Source organism: Carassius gibelio, chromosome B1 (assembly GCF_023724105.1).
Source record: "Carassius gibelio isolate Cgi1373 ecotype wild population from Czech Republic chromosome B1, carGib1.2-hapl.c, whole genome shotgun sequence".
NCBI classification, from domain to species: Eukaryota; Metazoa; Chordata; class Actinopteri; order Cypriniformes; family Cyprinidae; genus Carassius; species Carassius gibelio.
The window spans coordinates 26,890,632-26,912,990 of NC_068396.1; the positions used below are offsets into that span (position 1 = coordinate 26,890,632).

General features: G+C 38.3%; 1 protein-coding gene across 1 annotated transcript; it reads right to left on the bottom strand.

Moving 5' to 3' along the window:
• Window positions 1-13,800: 13,800 nt before the first annotated feature.
• LOC127949253 (early growth response protein 1-A-like) lies at window positions 13,801-17,339 on the bottom strand. Its single transcript, XM_052546302.1, has 2 exons — window positions 16,718-17,339; window positions 13,801-16,528 (listed from the first exon to the last, which is right to left on the bottom strand). Exons 1-2 carry the CDS (start codon window positions 16,872-16,874, stop codon window positions 15,264-15,266), a joined length of 1,422 nt encoding a protein of 473 aa, XP_052402262.1. The 5' UTR covers window positions 16,875-17,339; the 3' UTR covers window positions 13,801-15,263.
• Window positions 17,340-22,359: the final 5,020 nt, after the last annotated feature.

The window sequence follows — 22,359 nt, forward strand, 5'->3', positions numbered from 1 at the left end:
GGCGTGTGTGACGCTCACACCGCAACGCGCAGAATGTATGCCCTACTTGTCCTGCTTGGAGTCGGGGTTTTAGTAAGGTGACTGTGAATCAGGATTTCTTTTTTTATTGTATTTTTTTGCAGTGTACTGAAGATTAAAAAAGGCTTTTTACGGAAGGTATTGACATCAAGAAGGTGTAGACTACATTTTATGTTTTTTTTTTTTTTAATTACATTCAGTCGTCATATAGGCTAGATCAGAGGATTTATTTTTGAAGCCAAAAGTATTTCTAAAATATAAAGGCAGTTTATGGTTTATATGTGAACCTGGACCACGAAACCAGTCATAAGAGTATTTTTTTATTAGGCTAATATTTTTGAGATTTACACATTGTATGAAAGCTGAATAAATAAGCTTTTTGTTGTTGTTGTTGTTGTTGTTTTTAGGATAGGACAATATCTGGCTGAGATACAACTATATATAAATCTGGAAGCCAAAAAAAATAATACTTCTGAATATTGAGAAAATCACCTTCATCAAGTTCTTAGCAAAGCATATTCCTTATCAAAATGAAGTGTGTGTGTATATATTTATTTACGGTAGGAAATGTACAAAATATCTTAATGGAACACGATTTTTACTTAAAATACTATTGATTTTTGGCATAAAAGAAAAAAAAAATCATTTTGACCCATACAATGTACAGTACTGTTGGCTATTGCTACAAATACACCTGTGCTGACTGGTTTTGTGGTCCAGGGTCACAAATGTATAAAGACCCGTTTATACTGTGTGAAGGAAATATTAAACTTGACATAAAGACAAATGTAAATATTGGCTTTTCTATTGATATTACAGTACACTAGAGCCAAAGCTAACTTAATTATTATTATTTTTTTTATATATATATATATATTTTCTTATGTACTTTGTATTAAGTTGACGTTGCATCTTTTTCCTACCCACCCGTGCAATAGTATATGTAATACTGAATATATATATATATATATATATATATATATATATATATATATATATATATATATATATATATATATATATATATATATATATATATATATATATATATATGTGTGTGTGTGTATGTATATATATATATAAATTCAGTTGAAATGTATTGAATAGCAGCTTTGCAAAAAGTAACTAAAGGGATAGTTTCAATGGAAATATAGCTAGGGAACACATATGGTTGAAAATAAACATGCTGCTTACCTCAGATGTACAGTAAGTTGCTCTGGACAAACCATTTGCCTTCTCATATGTAGTTAAGAAGACAATGAATTCCAGCTTTACTTCCCAACCTGGATGGATATATTAAAAGAAAAACCCTTCTGAACCGAACAGAGACATTTCTGTTTGGTGCAACCTGTCTCTAAAGAAAAACAGGGCTCTAATGTAAAGCAATTGCTCATTAACACTGCTCAGATCGTGTTGGCTTAATAATTGTGTTTCTGCAACAAAAAAAAAAAAAATCATGCATCACACCTCTCTAATTTGGGATGGAAATACATAATAATTTTAGAATTGGCCCGTTGCCCAAAGGTTTTGTTGTTTGGCTATGTTAAACAACTGATCAAGTGTGCAACAAGCGCAGTGCAGTGATTGAGAAGCAGCCTTTCAGTTTAAACCCTGAAACAAGTGCGGAGACATGGAGGACATCGCTACAGTTAGACATTAGCGACATCTTGTGCTTGTATTGTAAATACACACGAGGAGCAACAGTGAAAATCAAAACAAAATAATGTGAACACCCATTATTGTAGGAGTTGAATCATTTTTGTAGGCTACAGTTAATTTTTTTAATTGGGTTTCATATCAGTGTAATATGTGTTCAGCAGTGTCTAGTACAAGCCGTGGGTGCCCTTAAAAATGAACCATGGTTTTATTGTAGTAAACATAGTGACTATCTATCTATCTATCTATCTATCTATCTATCTATCTATCTATCTATCTATCTATCTATCTATCTATCTATCTATCTATCTATCTATCTATCTATCTATCTATCTATCTATCTATCTAAATTCTACTTCACCCAAAGCCACTACAGTTTGGTCCCACTATGAAAACTGCATGTCATAACAGACATAACTTACAGCACCAAGAGTTTCATCAGACATTCATCTGTTTCCTCACAGATAACAATGTTCTATCTTGTTATCTGCAAGGGAATATTACATGGCCGTGTGCATTCCGGTGTCCTCGATTAGCCTTTAATGAGACCAGTAATTCCTAAACACCTGCTGCAGATGAAACGCTGTCATCTTCAGCCTAGCTCAATTAAAGGAAGTGTTTTCCCTAACCCTTCCATACACACACACACACACACAATGCAAGCACACACACATTCTCTCTACAGTCTTTTTAATTCAGACATTTCAAAAAGTGACAACCACACTATGGGCTAATTACTAGCCTGTCATCTACCTTTGTATTTTGATGGATTCCATTCACGATGTGCTGTGCTTTTCCATAGCTTTTTAGCAATAAATGCTTACTGAGGATATTATTAGCTTCTGTTTGCTTAGCAACGATAGCATGTGCCTGAAATGTGTCGTTTTTAAACACTGAGACATTGGAGACGTGCAGTATTGAAGCAAAGCAAGAAATTAGAATGAAATCTCTCAGCAACACTGAACTTGATTGCATATCTGTGCAATGGTATGTTCCCCATAATAACAAGTGCATTTCTATTAAAGCCAAATGGGAAATCAATACACCTGCAAACAATATTTTTTAACATTACTCATGTCCTGTATTACAAGAGTACTATCAACAGGGGACAGCAAAAGATAGAACTTCTCAAAGGGGGCAAACTACTGCATGAACTACAAGCACAAAAGTGCTGTTCCACATAACTCAAATCATGACAAAAAGAAATACTTATACTTCATAAATAAAATGAAATATAAATGCAAAATGTTTTTTTTTTTTGCAATATTCACATTATTATTTGTCATAGACCAGCCAACACATATACTGAGTTACCTAATAAGACATTAAAATCTGGAGGTAATAGAAATATAGTCAAAGAAATATAAAAGTCAACCAGAATTCAGTTCAGATTCTGAATCCGCTGCATTGAAATGCAAACAAGATTGTTTTCTCTGGGGAATTTTGTGTTCAAACAATGAAAAAGCAAGTATGTGCTAATAATACGACTCAAGTGGCCATTGAACATACTGAGAGGATAAAATGAGAAAACAAGACCTAAGTGAAGTGTGTGATTATAACCGGCAAACAATATGCAGATCAACCTAGATTAGGCACTAAATGCCACAAAAAAAGGACTGTTGTCTTGCTGAAGACTTTGTAATTGCACAGGCAGGCGATTTTTAAAACTAACACATCAAGTGAAACTTGTGCACAAAAAAAAAAAAAAATATTCTAGTAATCTTTCACTGTTAATGACACTGTGCAGATAAATGTGTGAAAATCACGTTCAGCAATGACAATAGTACAGACCTCTGCATTCTTAGCTTGAGCCACAGATGTTGCCATAGTAACAGAGTATATCTTATCAAGTATGGCTCTTGTGTGTGTGTTTGAGTGTGTATGTGTGTTTCTGGAACTTATTTGGGCTTTCAGTGTAGGTATGACAACAGGCTGTTGAGTTGTTACACTGATTTGCATGTTAATGGATTTAACAGCTATGGCGTGTTTGTTTAACCCCTAGCAAGGTTTCGCAACAATTGCAGTCATATAGCTTGAACTAGGATCAATATGGGCTTTTATGTAAATGGTAAAAGATACTTGTAAATTAAAAATAGAGTCGCGAATCAATTCAGCATTGGGGTGGATATGGTTGCCGGTGGTATTAACTGTACATTGAGCCAGTACTTAAAAAAAAAAAATTACACCTAAAAAAAAAACACATCCAGTTTTGTAATGATTAAAATTTTGCGCGTCCTGAGGGAACTGACAATCCAAGGCAGGGATGACTGACAGGTGAAACTGTTCCAATCCATGGATTTGACACTCATGCAATCTGCCAAGAGCTGTAAGGCAACATTCATGAATTTCCCCTTCTTACCCCTTAATTCAACAATCTCTGCATAAAACAAGATGGGTGACCCGTGGCGCTGGTTGCATATCCATAAAGACTAAGTTGTTTGAACCTGTTAGACTTTATAGCCCCCACTCAGTTTAGGGAATCGCCTGGCGCACATCCCATTGACAAATATAATGAGGGTGTTTGATTTGAGGGCACTGTGGTTCATAATGAGGTGTGCTGCTCTGAACACATAAAAGAACATCTGGCCTATGCTGGACCGCTGCGAGAGAAACTTTGAGCCCTGGTGGCCTGGACAAAAGATTTAACTCCATTTTAATGGAGATCTCTATAAACTACATGTAGTTATGAACTTTGCATTTTTTGAGAAGAAAAGTATTGGGATTGCATTTTAAATATTTAAATGGTAAATCACATTAAATGTCATTTTACTGTAAAGTATTGCCAAAATTATGGTTTTTGGAAGTAAAAACAACAAATGACCATGAAATCTACAATATAAAACTAATTCACACATACACATTGTAATTGTTTTTTGTTTTGTTTTGTTTTCCTGCTGAATTTCTGGCAACCACAGCTATAAATTACATAGGATATATCTTACAGTGTTGAGTTGCTACCAGTATATCTATCAAAGCTTGTACAGTATAGGATAGTATCCAGATCCATCACAGGCTGCCAGTTTAGAAATAAAGATGGACGACAAACGTCATTCCAATATAGAACTTTGACGTAGTCTTTTGTCAGACTGAGCCAACAGGATACCCATAACTTTTGGCATTGACATCCTGATACACTGTATTTGGTTAATACCTAACCTACACATCCTGTCACCAGCCTGTTAGAAACAAAGAAGCAAAAAGGGTAGAGCAGCCCAGTGAAGGAATGGACTTCCCTCAACTGATCACCAATGGCATTAGGCTGACACTTCATGAATGCATTGAGCCATCAATCCAGTCGGCTGTCAGCACTCACAGAGAAAAGGACGAGAGAAACAGGATTGAGATCGGTCTCCCATTGACTCATAATAGATCTGAATGGCCAGCCAACTTTAAGAGGATGTAAACTGTGTCTAACAAGCGGTGAACATCAGGAGATCAAAGGTGCTCCTGCTGGTTGATGTAGGGCACCCCCTCATCGTGGAATATCTTGAGAGCAGAAATAATGTCCAAAACTCTTCACAGTAAGTGTCCAAATATCACATTTTCCTAGGTGAAGATTGTGTTGTGTCCAGGGAGTGACAATGTCTTAGCTGGCTATATATACTAATGTAATTTCATACAGAGAATTGAGAAGCTAAATCTCTATCGTAAACACTTCCTCTCAGTAGTAAATGCTGATAATTACTGTAGAGAAGAGTCTTCATGTGTCTTCCCAGTGGTTCACAAACATCTCACCTTATGCAGCCTCGTGAGGATAAGAAAACTAGGATTTCTAAAAAGAGAGCAACTATTGTTTCCTGCTCTGCTTTTAACAGTAAAGTTCCATTTAATTTCCACATCCACCAAACATCCAGCCTATGTCATTTCAGTAATCAACATGCTTTAGATGAAGTCGAATAATTATACAATTTATAATGGCCTGCTAATTAAGGACATAATGACAGGTTTTTCTAAGTGCTCAAGCACTGCAGGATACTAGCGGAGGTCAGTTTTGTCCTCTGTCATGGTCTTGCCTACTTAATGGTCAAGTAGCATCCTTAAAGAGCTTCTGTGTTTTCACAGCAAGTTTCCAAAAAAAAAAAGACCACCTCCCACATTTTATGCCCCGCGCCCCCCTTCGCTCTGATTGACAATTCATTTTCAGTAAAAAGCCACAGTGGGAGGGAGTGTTCCACAATGTGAGGGAGAGGGGGTGGGGAGTGACAAGCTCAAATGCTCAAACAGAAGAAGGAAATCTTAGTTTGTTTCACAATAACCTGCATATACTCTCCAAAGACCAATAACAAATAACACAGCTTGAAAACAAGTCCAAAATGAACCAGATTAAATAAAAAATTGAACATTTCTGGTCATTAGTGTGCAGCAGGAACAGTTAATGAGGTTGTGATGTTCCAACATTTCCCATATAATGTGTAACACAGATGATACACAGTTGGTGACTGACTTCTAGAAAAAAATAAAAAATAAAGTAGAATATTCCAGTTCATTATATGGAACATAATAATAGTGGCATGTTACCAACACACACACACACACACACAAAGACACATGCATGTAATGTAATGTAATTTAGATACTTATTCAGATTCCAAAAGAATTAGCATGCATCATCGGATTATAGTACAAAATGTTCATAATCAGATCACAGTTACTTTTTATGGATTACATGATTACATATTTCTCACACAATGGTAAAATAGTAATAATTCATTAATTCTCCCTAATTCTTTTTTTGGTTCCACTTTATATTAGGTGGCCTTAATAACTATGTGCTTGCCTCAAAATATCAATGTAACTGTGTTGTATTAATGTAACTTTTGCTGCTATTGAGGTGATATACAGGTAAGTTTATGGACAGATTTGGTGATACAGGTATGTTTAAGGGTTAATGTATAAGGGAAATGAAAATAAAAAATAATTATAAATAGACTATAAATTATAAATAGGTCTACCTTTTAAAATAGGATCTTTTAAGAAATGTAAAATGACTTTCTCACTGCGTTTCACCCGGTCTTAACACTTTGTTCATATAAATATGTATATACACTGAACAAAATTATAAACGCAACTCTTTTGTTTTTGAACTTAAAGATCTAAGACTTTTCCTATGTACACAAAAGGCCTATTTCTCTCAAAAATCTGTCTAAATCTGTGTTAGTGAGCACTTCTCCTTTGCCGAGATAATCCATCCACCTCACAGGTGGAACATGCTGTAATTGCAATAAACATGTATTTTCTTTAGCATAATTGTGCATCTACAGCTGGATGTGTTTTATAATCACTGGAGAATACACCTATTTATTTGATGTTAATATTTACTTTTAATAAATGCATTACTAGAAAAAAAAATGCAGTACTTCATTTTGTAGTAAAGTTGAACTGTTTGGTTAACATAATTTTGTGTTTGGATGGCTGTGCTAATAGTTTTCAGAACAAATACAATGCATTCGAGAAAAGTGATAAATCGATTAAAGAAAAAACTGAAAGACCACCTGATATAAAATGTGACCCTTTTTCTCTTTTAAGATTTCCTTTTCCAAAATTCTAATGTGTGGCATACCATTTATTAGTTATGAGTTATAGTCATGTGAAGCCTTTACCATGGTAATGCTTTTATATGCAGTTTCACATGGCATAATGTAATGTAAATTGCTGTATTTGATGCCATCTGTCTCCCTTCTTATGATACATCTCTGATCAATCGCTCATCAGTTCATCTCTCTTGTATCCTGCTGTATGTTCACAAATAGCAAGACACATGGCTTTACAAATGACGACATTCTCAAAGCAAGGTTTTAGTTTTTCTTACATCTGGGTACCAATTTGTCCCAAAATATGGATACAGTAAGTAGGTACACACACTCTCACACTCTCACACACACACACACACACACACATAGTTTCCTATCATTATGGTGACATTTCACAGGAGTAATTGGTTTTGTACTGTTTCCCCCTATACAAAAAAGAAAAAAAAAAAGAAAAAAAAATTATCATTGGACCCAAAAAAGACAATGAATTCAGATATTGCCAGCTTTGTCCCCATAAAATAGGGTTTACCTGAACAACACACACACAGACCAGCACAAAATAGTGGTTATCACCTTAGATAAATCACTTTTAGTGTCAAAATAATTCAGTGCATTTGGTTATTCCTAAATTGAAATTGAAATCAAAACTAAATATCTATTGAATCTATATCTATAGATGCACCAAATTATTCAGTGATTAACCATTAAGATGATGAGTTACATTAAATAACAAACAACTGTATTAAACTGAATGAGAAGTCATGCTAATGAAAAGTTTGATAGTAATAGCTTTATGTACGGCATTTACTGTGAATGAAACATGTATATAGATAAAACACTTTGTGTAGTGAAAAGGATATTTTGTGATTTTGTCATAAATCTTGTTGAAACTGTTTTCATTGCAATATATGTCATATAATATTAACATTAAAGTGATAATGCATTTAATAGTTATCATATACTTGTACCACATTTTTAATTCTTTGAAGTTTTAGATGGAAGTCAAGCACATCGATCCCTAACATACACAGCTTCTTATAAACCTATTCTTTGAGTGGTAAAAGTTCTACCTAACCATAAAACAATCCATAAAGAGCTATTTAAGAGTGCACAGGGGGCCACTATCATACATGCTTTTATGTTTGTATGGTATTTTATGTGCAAGTCACTTCGCAGTGTTTCTACAACAAACTTGTCAATTCTCAAGCATGCACCAGTGTGAAAATGTCTGCATAAAAGCAACATGTCTGTTCGGACACAAATGATGTATGTGCATGCAGCTCATGCACATATAATGGCACCATGATTCATAGGCAGCATTGAAGAATAGTACAGCAAGTGTATGTATAGACTACTCCTGCTGAGCCCTGACAGTGTGAGTTAAGCACAGCTCAACCCACTCATTTGCTAATGCCCTTTTGGAACAGGATTTCAACTATTACATTCTGATAGTGTGGGGGTGGTGGGGGTTGGGGGGTGTTATAAAAAAAATGATAAACATGCAGGAATCTATTGCCATATAGAAATTTAATCTACAAACTAGAAATTGACTATAAAGATCAAAATAATAGGTTATAAAATAACTTTTTTTGGGGGGCAATGACTATAGTGGTACAGCATTGGAGCCTGTTTCTGATAGTGGATTCCAGTGTGTTCAGATGTGGTAAACTTCATTTGAGGTAACTGTTGCCTCACTGTGGCACTCAATCGTCTGACACGGCATGTGAAACCGTTGGCAGCGGTGTGACTGCGACTGACCATATTGTTTTCTCTCTCATGCTTAACAATCTCAATTTCTCTCCATATCCGAATACATGTCATGCTGTTTCTTTCTTTTTATCTCAGCCAATTTCATCCTCTCTTTCTCTTTACCTCTTCCTCTCTTTCTGACACACGCTGACATGGGTGGCCCAAAGTGACATAGCCGTTGCTGGCCAAGCCTCATTACCACGGCACAAATGTCAGCCACACCACAATCACTGTCCCGCGGAGGACAGGGTAACGGCTTCTACTCAAGACTTTTTTTTTTTTACTTTTAACTATGAATGTCTGCTATGGGTGGATAGGTATTTTTGCATTTAGCTTAATGTGTTGGGTAAATGGGACGAATAACTTTATATTGGGCTTTAATAAAGTTTCTACAACTTGGAATGTATGTTTACATTAAAAAACACAACTTGAACTGTTCTTTAAATTGATGCAGCTTGTCAAGTTTGGATTGTGACTAAAAAGTTCATTCAAAAAGTTGGCTCCAGCAGTTGCACACTCATAGTTTGTGTTTAATCTGAATATCTATTTTGAGCTAAATTTTGAATTAATATGGTAACAGTAGCATTCACACTCATTATCTGTCTATTCTTAACACTGTATCCTGACATTTAACCCCACATCAGATGCATTGCCAAGGCAGGTCCAAAATGAAGGCTTAAGTTTTAAATCCTAGGTTGCATTTTTCCGTTTAATAAGTGCTGTATTTGGACAGTTCTAACCGTGATGTAATACTCAAGTCGTGGCCTAATGGTTAGAGGGATGGCCTAATGGTTAGAGGGTTGGACTCCCAATCGAAGGGTTGTGGGTTCTAGTCTCGGGCTGGATGGAATTGTGGGTGGGGGGAGAGCATGAACAGCTCTCTCTCCACCTTCAATACCACGACTTAGGTGCCCTTGAGCAAGGCATCGAACCCCCAACTGCTCCCCGGGCGCCGCAGCATAAATGGCTGCCCACTGCTCTGGGTGTGTGCTCACAGTGTGTGTGTGTGTGGATTTCGGATGGGTTAAATGCAGAGCACAAATTCTGAGTATGGGTCACCATACTTGGCTGAATGTCACTTCACTTCTTTTTATTTTTTATTTTTTTTTTAAGTGAAGTAATACTCTTAGTAACCGACTGCAATATTAGCTTTTCATGCACCTTACACATATTACAAGCAAAACTTTTGCACACATGCAGAGCATCTGTAGTCAAGCTCAAATGAAAGTTACAAACTCAGAGAAAGCCTTAGTGAGCAGTAACCCAAGGCAATTAGTGTTACCCCAATGACATATCTAAAAATAAATTATTATAAAAAAAAATTTTCTTAAATATCCAGTCTTCTCCGTCAACTAGCTCATTCCACCTGGCGACATGTACTTTTTCCTACTTTTACACACATTCCAGTTATATAAACAATAGTTTCTTCTTAACATTATACATTTAAAATCAAAGAAAAATCCTAGCATGATTTTAAACATCAGCATTTAACATCAAATTTCATTCACTGGTGCTCTACACCCTATCAAAAAAAGGACACCAAATAATATTTCATTTCCAGCAGATAGTCTAACGCACAAAAAGACATGCATAAGGCCTGTTTGTTTGTAATTACCATTCTCCTGCTTCATTATTATACCGACTGAATTGCATTAACTCCTAACAGTTTGAAATGAACTGTTCTGGGGTCTAAAGGCTCTTTGCCTCCACCGCACCATCAAGGACAGCTCCGAGCTGTTCCACCATGTGATTGAATTGCTTTCAGGCAATTCATCTTACTCAAAACGTTCACCTCTCCATTCCGTTTTGGCGCACCGTGACGCTTAACCCTTGTTGCCATAGTGATGTTTCACCGTGGATAACAGCGGTAGCCTGGACAAGACTCCTTGACCCCTTGGATTAACTCGCCATTTAGTGCGGAATAAAAACACCTCGGCAAGTTCTCGAATCCATCCACTAGTGTCTACCCTGACCAGTAATACTAATGAAGAAATTCGCTTTCGGAACAATGGTGAGAATCAAACACTTAAATGTTTGCATAACGAGCTCTTTTACCTCGCCACTTCTCCATCTTAATCATTTGCACTCTCCAAAACACCCACACCCTTCTTCAGGATCAGAGACAGGACCGTCGGGCCGGGAAGCCATCCGACGAATTAATCCGCTAAGGCTGATTGCCATCAGTAGCTTATGATTATGCACCCTGATTACGAAGCCCACCCGAGGACCACGCTATGCCGGCTACACATCGTCAAGGTGGATATAAAATCACGCAATGATTGCACTGGGACGGATCAATCTAGCGGCCGCATCGTCTTTTAGCTTAGTCTGAAGTGTAACTATGATTAATAAGGTGTACTTGAGACCTTTATAGCTAGTGACACTTAACGAGACCTCCGGCTTTTAAAAGTCGGGCCTGTTACGCGTCATACAACAAACACTTAATTTAACGGACATGGAGAAATTTCACTGACTGCGAACTGGTGACTTGAAACAATGAATCTGCCTATATAGGCTAGAACGGCCTTTTATCAATTGTTCTTGGGCTATACATGCAACTAAACTTTTTTTTAAATCCTTTTAATGTAAATAGATGACTGTGTTCACTGATTTGATAAAACAAAATCCTCGTAATGCAGCTTTAAAGAAGCAATTCTGCCCAAGCTTATATTTCCATTTAATATTTCTTTTAATTTACTGCCTTCTGGCAACATATGTATTTTTTGGGAGGTAAAGGTACAAGTTTTTGCTATGCACCATGTGCTAACAGAGCCCAGAGATTCACACATCATCCTGGTCCCCTCAACAAAAACACAGTAAGATTTTTCAATGTTCAATATGAAAATCTTCACAAATTAACGTAATTTTTAGAAATGTTGAGGCTTAAATAAAATTGGCAGAAGTAGGAAGCTAAATATATAGGCTATAGATGCTATGGACTACGCCACATTTCAGTCAGTATTAAAAAAACATCTTTCCTGAAAGTTTGAGTTTTATAAGAGAGTAAGTGTAAAGACAATGAAATTGTGACAATGGACTAGAGAGTATATATATATATATTCTATAGAGGAGTTTTTCTGCATGGTGTGACGATGTTTAATGTCACTGACAACCTGTCTCATTTAAAGCTTAAAAAAAATGAAAAATCAAGGGGGCATTGATGTACTTTATGTGGTAGAATAAAATAAGGTGAAGAAATATATTCACCTTATTTAATTTAATTAAAGACCAATTCAAACAGCCCATTTACTTCAATGGTAAATGGGTTCTGCCCTACAAAAATACATCATACCTGCAACACCATTACAATGAAGATTCGGAATGATTCTGACACACCACTTATGTGGCTGTTGATATCAGAATGAGACATATGGCTGTCTTACGTAGGCCGTTGCTTTTTTAGAAACACGGAGCACCATCAACCCAAAGGAAAACTTTTGCCAAAGCTTGAGTTTTAATAGTGTTTTTTATTTATTTTTATTTTTTTACTTAGTGAGGGGAATAGAATGAGTTGAGCTAATGGAACTATAGGGTTTCAATTGGAATTTAGCCTTTCTCCCATTCCCAGTTGAGGAAAATTGACACTTTGTGAGCATTGGTTAGTGTAAATTTTTCGAAATTGAGATTTATACATCATATGAAAGCTGAATAAATGAGCTTTCCATTGATGTATGGTTTGTTAGGACAATATTTGGCTGAAAAACAACTATTTGAAAATGTGGAATCTGATGGTGCAAAAAAATCTAAATATTGAGAAAATTGCCTTTAAAGATGTCAAAATGAAGTCCTTAGCAATGCATATTACAAATAAAAAAATACGTTTTGATATATTTATGTAAAAAATATTTTCATGGAACATGATCTTTACTTAATGTCATAATGATTTTAGGCATAGAAGAAAAATCGATAATTTTGACCCATACAATGAATTTTTGGCTATTGGTACAAAAATACCCAAGCGACTTAAGACTGGTTTTCTGGTTTAAAAAAATTTCAAAAAGAGATATTTGCAGTGAAGCCATTAAAGAACCATTTGTTTGTGCCAGTTCTGGAAAGAACCATTTTTTCTTAGTGTGAAGAATATATTTTTCCATTATATATCCTTTGGTATGGTTCCATGAAAAACCTTTAACATCATGGAACCTTTCACAAAAGCTTCTTTTAAATGAAAAAGGTTCTTTAGATTTTTTAAATGTTCTACACACTGAAAAAAAAAAAAAACTTTTTGAAGTATTCTTTGGAATAGAAAAAAGGTCCCTGAAGTTGAAAGGTTCTTCATTGAACCATTGATGCCAATAAAGAACATTTATTTTTAAGAGTTTAGGCTTCAATCTCTTCTCCTCCCTTTTGAAAATGTGAATATCATTCATAGAAAGCCACTACAGCACAAAAAGCAGCACTTAAACACTTATCCATGACACACCTTGTTCCGAAGAGGACAGTGATGGCATCAGAAGAGATCTATGCCACAGTATGATACATTACGGTGTACATTACAGTGTAATGTAACGCTTTTTACGTTCCATCACACGCTGATCACTGACAGTAGCTAGAGTATCATGAAGACAGCACAGGCTCTTACGCATCGGAGTGGGAGCCAGTGATGTACTGCCAGGGGGACGCGTCATGTGCACAGGACAGACTACATGCTGAGGAGTCCCTATCGCTGCTGCTTAGCACTTGGCGACAGATTGCAAGATCTCAGAGCCAGTGTATATGTCTGCATGAGAAGGGCAGGACAGATGGGAGGAGTATATACAAAATAACATTTAAAGCAAATCTTTCTTGCCGTACCATTTGAATGACAATTCTCAGTGAAAAGCGTTCTCCTTAAACACCTCAAGAAATTGTTTTATTCATAAATATTCGTCATAAAAATAACAAACATCAATGTTCATCCATAGTATTGCGTATAAACGGTCTTGATATGTACAAAATCATTTCTGCAGTATAATTATTATAACTTAAGGCAAGTTCACATTTTCTACATTTTCCCCATTACCTCTATTGAATAATTCAGCTAGTACAATGCAAAAGCTTTTAGACTGAAAGGCATGTTGAAACTGTTCTAGTATCATGTGAAAGAACTATTGAAAACTGCAGCAACGTATGCTTTTCTAATCACTCAACCGCAGGGTCGAACCCATTGCTATTCTACTTTTTTTCTCAACACATCACAAAATATAGGAACCATGTGAACTGGATAATTCATATTTCATGAATTAGGGTCACATGGTCACACAATAACACACAATTGTGGTCTGGTAAAAAAAAACGAGAGTACCTGTTATTGAATAGCAGATACCTAGGGCAGACAATGGTATTAAAAACGGCTTAATACATTCCAATTATGGACTGAAGAAATTCAAGACATCTTATGCATGCCCTGTGTTTTCCATAACACAAGGGACGCGATGAAAATAAAATATATAAATAGTCTCTCAGTTCAAAATAAAATGTAAAAAGTAGCACTTGTTAGAAAAATACAAATGATCATTGGCATATAAATGTATTTATTTCTTCCCACTCGCTGTGTAAATTTGACAACAGTAGAACTGGATTGTTTTATTTTTACAACACAATTACTAATTGATAGAGCATAGCAACAAAATTAAACATATAAAGGGGAAAATACGTTGTAAAAACCTTGGCACAAATGAATCAATAATGCCACCATGTTGTAAAACGAGGTAAATCTGACTTGTGCTATGAAGCATCTATCAGTGATTATTAATATCACGTAAACATTTACATGCATTTTTAAAGAATTCTTAAACAGGTGACAGCGTTAGAATAGAAGAGACCAAAAGCACGATTTAAAACCATTTTTAAGTTCGAAAGTGGAGATAAGTGCAATACATTCCAGCTGTGCGTTTTACTGCCGCATTACAATGCAAGGTCGAGGTTGGAGCTGTTCCATAGTGAAAGTGCTGAACTGCAGTTCATGTGTTCTGCAAAACACGCTCCTCGATTGAGAAATATGATGGTCGAGGACAAATTATAAATAAAAAACACTTGATTTAAGTTTATGCGCTTGCTGCACACACCCCAAGCTGCACGTAAGGTTCAATGTGGGAGCTCCAGTTTCATATTTCTATCTATTCCCTATTTCGCGAAAAGGGGATATGTCACCTCAGTGGACCTTTACGCTCATTCGGGTCAATTGAATCAGTTGCCACGACGTTCACTTGAGCTTTGGAGTTGTAATCTGTAGCCTAAGCAACTGTTTTAGTAAGCTTGAATCTTCCAAGACGGTAAGATTTGACATCACGCACAACGAGCGCTCATTACGCCTTCCACACCTGTCGCTTAAATGGCCTCGGGCAGAGTGAACGGCCACGCGTTGACAACTTGTGGCTTCAACTCCATCTTTCCTTTTTGTTTGAGATGCACCCGACCGTGCCGTTTCCTTTCGTCGCTCCTGGCAAAGCGTTTGCCGCACACGTCGCAAGAAAAGGGTTTCTCGCCGGTGTGAGTGCGGGTGTGCGTGGTCAGATGGTCGCTTCTGCTGAAGCTCCGCAAACAGATGCGGCACTGGAAAGGTTTGTGTCCCGTGTGGATGCGGATGTGCCTGTTGAGCTCATCCGAACGTGAGAAGCGCCGGTCGCAGGTCTCCATCGGACACGTGAAGGGTTTCTCCTTGGCCGGTCCAGTAGAGGAAGCGGGGCTCTTTCTTGCACGATTTGGCTTCTGAGCCCGTGTATAAGTTTGACCGAAAGACTCCGGCAATAATGATGAATACAGTACCGAGTCTATTGTGGAAGTCGAGTAGGTTGTGTCGCAACTTGACTGGAGTTCAATATTTGGAAAAATGGTCGGTTTTAAAAGACTGGTGGGTGGGATATCCATAACTGGAGTGGAGTAGTTAAACATGGGAGCGCTGAAGCCCTGTGTGCAAGTATCTCCAAAGCACTGCTCCTGTTTAAGGGTACTCTCCACTTTGAATTCGATCTCTGGGTTTGTGCAAATAGGAGAATAAGAGTCTAAAAGTTCTTTCACGTCCACCTGTTGTTGATCAGTTTGAAAACCATTCGACATGGAGAAAGGCTCTGACTGGAAGCCTGCATCCAAGTACGATTTATTGAAGGTCCCCCACTCGTAGCAGCTGCTGTCGAATTCATTTTTGATAACCACCGGGAAAGTCGCGCTCTCAGACAGCGGCTCCGCATCTTGTGCTGAGGAGGCAAAGTTTAAATGCGCCACAGCAGAGTCTTGGGCCTGTATGGCGGTCTGGGAGTCCGGGTAGCTGTGGCCTGGCTGTCCCGGGGAATACAGTGGAGGGGTGGTGCAGGTGGAGGCCTGCGTCTGGACCCCCTCGTCGCCGAAGCTGCTACGGCTTGCGTTCATCGTTCCGTCTGCACACTGATGCGCATCCGACACAGGGGTCGTTGAGATGCCAACGATTTCGGTGATCATGTTGAGCAGTGTTTCCGTGCTGCAAGGTGTTCCTTGAGATGTTTCCACATAGAAGCTGCCTGAGTAAGCTAGGGAGTTCGTGTAGCTTTCTTTCGGACCCTGACAAGAGTTATACTGATCTGTACTCGTGGGCTCCGTTTTGGGGGTAATAGGCGCCCCTAGGATGGAGAAGAAAAAAAACAGGCATGCGTCAGTGCCTTAAGTGAAATGTGCAATCAGTTATATAACTACATAGTTTCATGCGTGGCTTAAATGAACTTGCACTATATAATTTTTCATGCAGCAGTACTGAAATCTGATGTATAACAAAAAGCACTAAGATTTTTAAAGATCTGTCAGAAACTCACCGTGTGCAAACTGGGCAGGTGCTGTCCTTCTAGAATCCATGAAAACATCCTGGGTGTCTTTGGAGCCGTGAGTTTCCATCCCTGTCGCAGAACTGTTACAGTTTTCAAACTGGGAGTAGAAGGAATCTTGAGCGTTCAAATCCATGTTGTTAAGCATCTTTCCGTGAATGGCTTTCCAGTGGCTGTCAGTCCGAGCAGGTTATTGATAAGGGGGTATTGCAAATACAAGAAAGAGCAAAAACCGATCCGACAATTAAGTCCGTGAAGGCGTTCGTCCAAAAAAGAAATATAAATACTTTGGAGTTCCCTCTTTTTAAGATCTGCGTCAAGGTAGTATAGCTCTCCAGCTATCTGTAGATGCGCAGATCTGTTGATTCTCACACCAACGGCTTCCCTTCGCTCGGCTTTTATACACTCCGTCTCACCGATCTGCCCTCCTCCCCATTCATTGTCTCCAGTGAGAGGATTCCCCGCTGCGTGTCATCTTCGTGACCATATATGGAAAGAGGATATGACGGGCTTCCCCAAAAAAGGAGAGTTACGGTTATGACGCTTCAACGAGATTGTCGTTAAATGTACGGGAACGACGGAGAGCAAGGTTTGAGCTATGAATGTTTCTTAGATAATTAAAACTAAAGCACTATGCATTAGGCTGCATTTTCTTATATACATCTGAATGCGCTCCAACCGAAAATGAACAGAAAGTGTTAAATATTTATATATAAATTCGACGTCGAATTGCAGCCTGTTTGCTTTAATTTAGTTTTATGAACGACTTGTAAAACTGAACTAATTAACTACTATATATTTAACAAACATCACAAACTTGGACGACATGCTGTTGTGCATTGCGATGTAAGAAATAGTTCGTTTGGGCATGCAATAAGTTATATGGTACAAAGGCATTGAAGTACGATACAACATGTATCATAAACCGTGGAAAGCAACTCTCCCGTTTTTTGAGCTGAAGTTATATTATTACCTTATTAACTTTTTCACCTCATTAATTTTTTGTAATTTGCATTCCTAAAATGTAAATTTTCCAAAACATGAGCTCGTATGCTTTTAGACTTGATATACTTTGATACAGACAAAATACACTTCATAGAACATCATAAAATTATCGAACAGAAAACTAATTTTTAATACAACATTCTCTGCCATCCTATCACGCAAACCTGACGGTAAAAGTGCTCTGTTGTCCAGCACCATGGAGAGCGCCTCTTGAAATAGCAGGCTACTCCATTCTACAATTATAGTTCACGGCAAGCAGTCTGTCTGTGTACGTTGCTATATCAGTGACATTCTCGCTTTTGGCCTAATGTAACAGTCGAAATGAAAACGGTTCCCTTCTTCCTTTGCCTTTTTACAAAGAATACAAAATATCATGATCATGTCTTTAATTCTGAATGAAAAGTCATGAAGAGTCGCAATTTTAAAAGGATGTGTAAAGGTCACTACATTTTCTAAGAGAAAATAAAATGAGATTTTGAACTTTTTATGGAACATCTCCGTAAGATAAAATGTATGTCTTGATTTTGGACATCTTTATTTGTTATTGACCCATGTACTGCAGTCAAATCTATCCCAATTTCTAGGATTTAGCTATTTCACCAAGGAATTACAGCAATATTGGACGTATTGAACGATAATATTGATTTGTTATTGAACAATATTTAAACATTTTTTTAAGAAGGCATTTCAGAAAAACTAAAAAGTAGACTAGATTTAAGATTAATAAAATAAAGTTATGTTTTCAGGCTTTTTAGCCAAATGTTCTAAACATTGCAACAGTAGCACAAGGAAACTCCTACACTGGTGGCTACACTCTCTACAACTGCAATTCCCTGTTGCAAAATCCAGTTTAATCTAGAAACTGTGCCTTGGAACATATTAGCTCAAAATACATCTTGAGCTGTGGTTCAAGATTGTCTGCCAGCTAATGATCAGAGCCAAAACACAGCCTCAAGCTTAAGCAGTATTTTATGGCATGGTTTGCAAAACCTCTGTTAAAAACTCACTGGGGACAATGATGTCCACTTGTCCTGTTATAGGTAGGTGGAAACTTTATGAGAAGTTCAGGTGGCTTTAAAATCACTTGAGAACTGTGGTTTGCCCCATTCAACTGAGCAGTAATAGCTGTGACTGACACTCTTGTGCAATATTACTTTGCATAGGCCACTGGAGCACCAGTGGAGGACAAAAAGAGACAAGGAAGAATATGTTGAGCAGTGGGCTGAAAAAAGCGAGGCACTCATTTAGCACATGCCTACTCAAGTATCCTTTGTTCACCAAACCTATTTCTGTATTTTTTAATTTTATTCTATAGCTTTTTTTTATTATTGAACAGCATGTGCTTACAATAGTTGAAAATATTGGCAGTTGCAGTATATTTCATTTATTTTGGAACCGCCTTGAGTAAAAAAGATTGGCCATGTAACCCGTTTAGGCGAGGTTTCCATAAATACATATGCACAATGACAAAGAAGCAGTCATATGCACGATGGAATTGGCTTTAGTGGTGCACAAAATATTCCTCTTATTATGATGATACAAAATCGCACTTAACAACGCGTTTGACATTTTCTGGAGGTAACCGTTCGCATCTCACTACTTTCCCCATTCGAGCCCCTAATACCACCCCCCCTCCAGTGGTCTCTCCCAGTTGACCTAAACCTATTAAAAAGCTCTCCTTTTAAAGAGTTCATAACACTGAGACGCTGTTGTGATAACTGCCGAGTAGCGCTCACCTCTCGCCTCTGCAAAATGCCACGGAGCTCAGTAATGGATTTATGTAATTCCTGCACTTACCAAGATTATTATACCAAAGAAATGCAATGAAGGTAAAAGTGTAATGAGACCATGGATCTGTCAGTATTTTCTTAAAAGTTTGTTTGAAAGGTAACATCGTATGATCTGAGCTCGCACTGCAATATCTACAGGTATCTCAAGCCCATTCAGTCTTTAAATAGCATTGAATGACAAAATAGATGTCTATAGATAATATTGGTTTGTCAGTATAAGCTCCTGCCAGTGCAATGCTTTTGAAAATAAAATGAATATCGTGTCTCTACTATGTCTTCACTTATTTTTTTTCATGCTTGTGATCCATCTGTTCATGCAGCATTTTGCAGAAAGCTCAACAACACCAATATCAAATGGCATAATCGTCTCCACACATAATTTGACTAATTCCCAAGGCAATGATTGAGCTGAGGGAAGAAGCAGCACTGCAAAAGAGAAAGTTGGAAAATAATGCAATATCTTACAGTACAGAGCAATATAAAGGAGCAACAAAGAATCATGTAAAATATTACAATAAAATAACTTGGTTACTATTGCAAAAAGCTTAGGTTCAAAGGTTATGGGCTTGAAATGCATCAAGACGTTCTGAAAAGAGAGGCTTTGGAGTACTTTCAAGAATGTCTGGTAGGTTTTCAAGAGGCAGAGGAATCATACGCCCTCCACATCACATTTCTGCAGTTTGTCCCACATTACAAACCCCCAACGGCACCGGATGAAGGCTCATCTTCCTCAAACCATAGCAACAATGAGAAATCGAAAAAAGGGATTGGGAGAGCTAACATCAGAGATTCCACGACCGGAAACACGACTCAATGCAAGCTTGCATCACGCTGCCAAATTATTTAGCTTTCTTTTCGCTTTCACTCACAATCCCATGCATGATTATGCTCCAGTGCTTGAACCCCTTTTAGAAGGCACGGATCTTATGAAACGGCAACTTATCACTTTCCTCCGTCTACGGAGTGTGGGAGTGGGGTTAGGAAAGCCCGATTGCCGAACTGAAACCCTACTCGGCGAGCTGCAGGTTTCCCTCGCAGTTCCAGAAATACACCCTTGTACTCGCCCACCCTTGTCCCCGGACATCCATCCTCGCCTTTCAGGCTGGGAGGGGCTGGAGCTTAGGCTTTCTTCCTGATCGTGACTGCGGAGGGTTCCAGCAGTTCCCCGCCCGCTCTGACTGACACCCCCACATTCCCAGCAACCTCTTCTCTACTCTGAGCCACAGCTACAGAGCATACCAGCAGGCCAATCTGGCTCTCCTCCAGCTACCTGGAGTTATCTAATCACGATAAATGAGGATACATTAGCTTAGCACCACGGCGACATGGCTCCTTCTTGTTACACAGCAGGGTGCTCCATCTTGTAGCACTCTTGCTTGTTACAGGGACAAGGCCCTTAACTTCTTCCTCAACTCCCCAGCTGCCACCTGAGCCATTTGGAGAAATCAACAAGCTCATTGTGCACTTGCATGGCGGTCCTCTTCCAACTGTGTAATTCGAGCAGCTAGCACTGCGTATTCTGTCAGGAGGTAGACTTCACAACGACTGACCCCATCAAGGTGATTCAGTAAAAGCCTATAAAAGAATTCATCACCTTTTCTGAGGGACAACTACAGACTGAAAAGGAATGAGTCTATTCAAACAGATTGCACTGCTGCTATGAGGAAACCAAATAAGAATGTAGCATCTCTCTCTCACTCTTTCCTCGCTAACATAAGTAACTATGGTAACAGGCGCTCTGCATGGCACTGCTTCCACAAGCTCTCCAGAAATAAAACTGTTGGGCTAAGAGCGAGCAGGTAAAGACAAAAGATCCCGGGCGCCACTATTTATAGAGGCAGGCTTACATAATCTCCACACAGACCAGCGCTGGCCAAGGGAGGTTGGGTTTTGGGGTGGCACTAGGGCACCGGCCCTAGAATTGAATGCGCGAGATTAGTGTCTGGAGGTTACACTAAAGATTGTGAGCAAGCATAAAGGCTACAGGAGGGGGAGTAGTGAGAAAGAAAGAGTTTGAACTGAGAGAGATTTGATGGTTGCACTGCTAAAGGGTGAACGCTTGGCAAAGCTCAGCATACATGGGTTTGTTGATCAGCAACACAAGCTCCCATGGGACACATATCAGCCTGTGGTGGTGGGAGATGTTCGCCATTGAACGTCACTGTATCAACGATTACATCAACACTCGATTCACTGAGGTAACAAGTGCTTATGACAGATGGAAAGAACGCTGTCAGGGATAACACACAAGACGTTACCCACTGGCACTGTGAGCACTCTCCCTTCATTCCACACAAAACCAAGAGAACACAGCTGAGGGCCTGAGACGATAACGTCACAGTCTGTTTGGCTAATAAAAGTGGAATGATTGAGGGAGAGTGTGGATGTAAACTGGTTTATTAAAAGGATTTGGACAAGTCGATACAGTAGCTTGTTTGAAGGACAGCACTGTCGGTCCTAGTGTCACAAAATACATTTGTTTGGCACAAGGAGTGTGACTAAATGTCTCCCCCTAGCAGTCGTACCCAGTTATTACACTCTCCGAGCTATAATATTGATTCTTTAGAGCTTGACTGAACAAGGTGTGAATGAACTGCTTCATTGTTATCCATCAGTTGATATAATCAGCAAATTAAACTCTCACACTTCATAAAACAGGAAGCTTTGAGAATGTAATGCAATAATTGTCCCATTATGGGGCAAAAGAAAGTGTGACTCATGTAAATATACCCCAACCACTCTTAACAATGGATGCAAACAGAGGCTCGGGATCTCATCAATGCGCAAATGGAGGAACTCTGACTCATCTATTTATGCCCGTGCGTTACATCACTAATG

Bases quoted from the DNA above. Each gene is read 5' to 3' on its own strand.
- LOC127949253 (XM_052546302.1), bottom strand. From the start codon at position 16,874: ATGCTTAACAACATGGATTTGAACGCTCAAGATTCCTTCTACTCCCAG. The intron at 16,529-16,717 runs GTGAGTTTCTGA...TCTCCATCCTAG, and splicing joins ACCTGCCCAGTTTGCACACG to GGGCGCCTATTACCCCCAAA.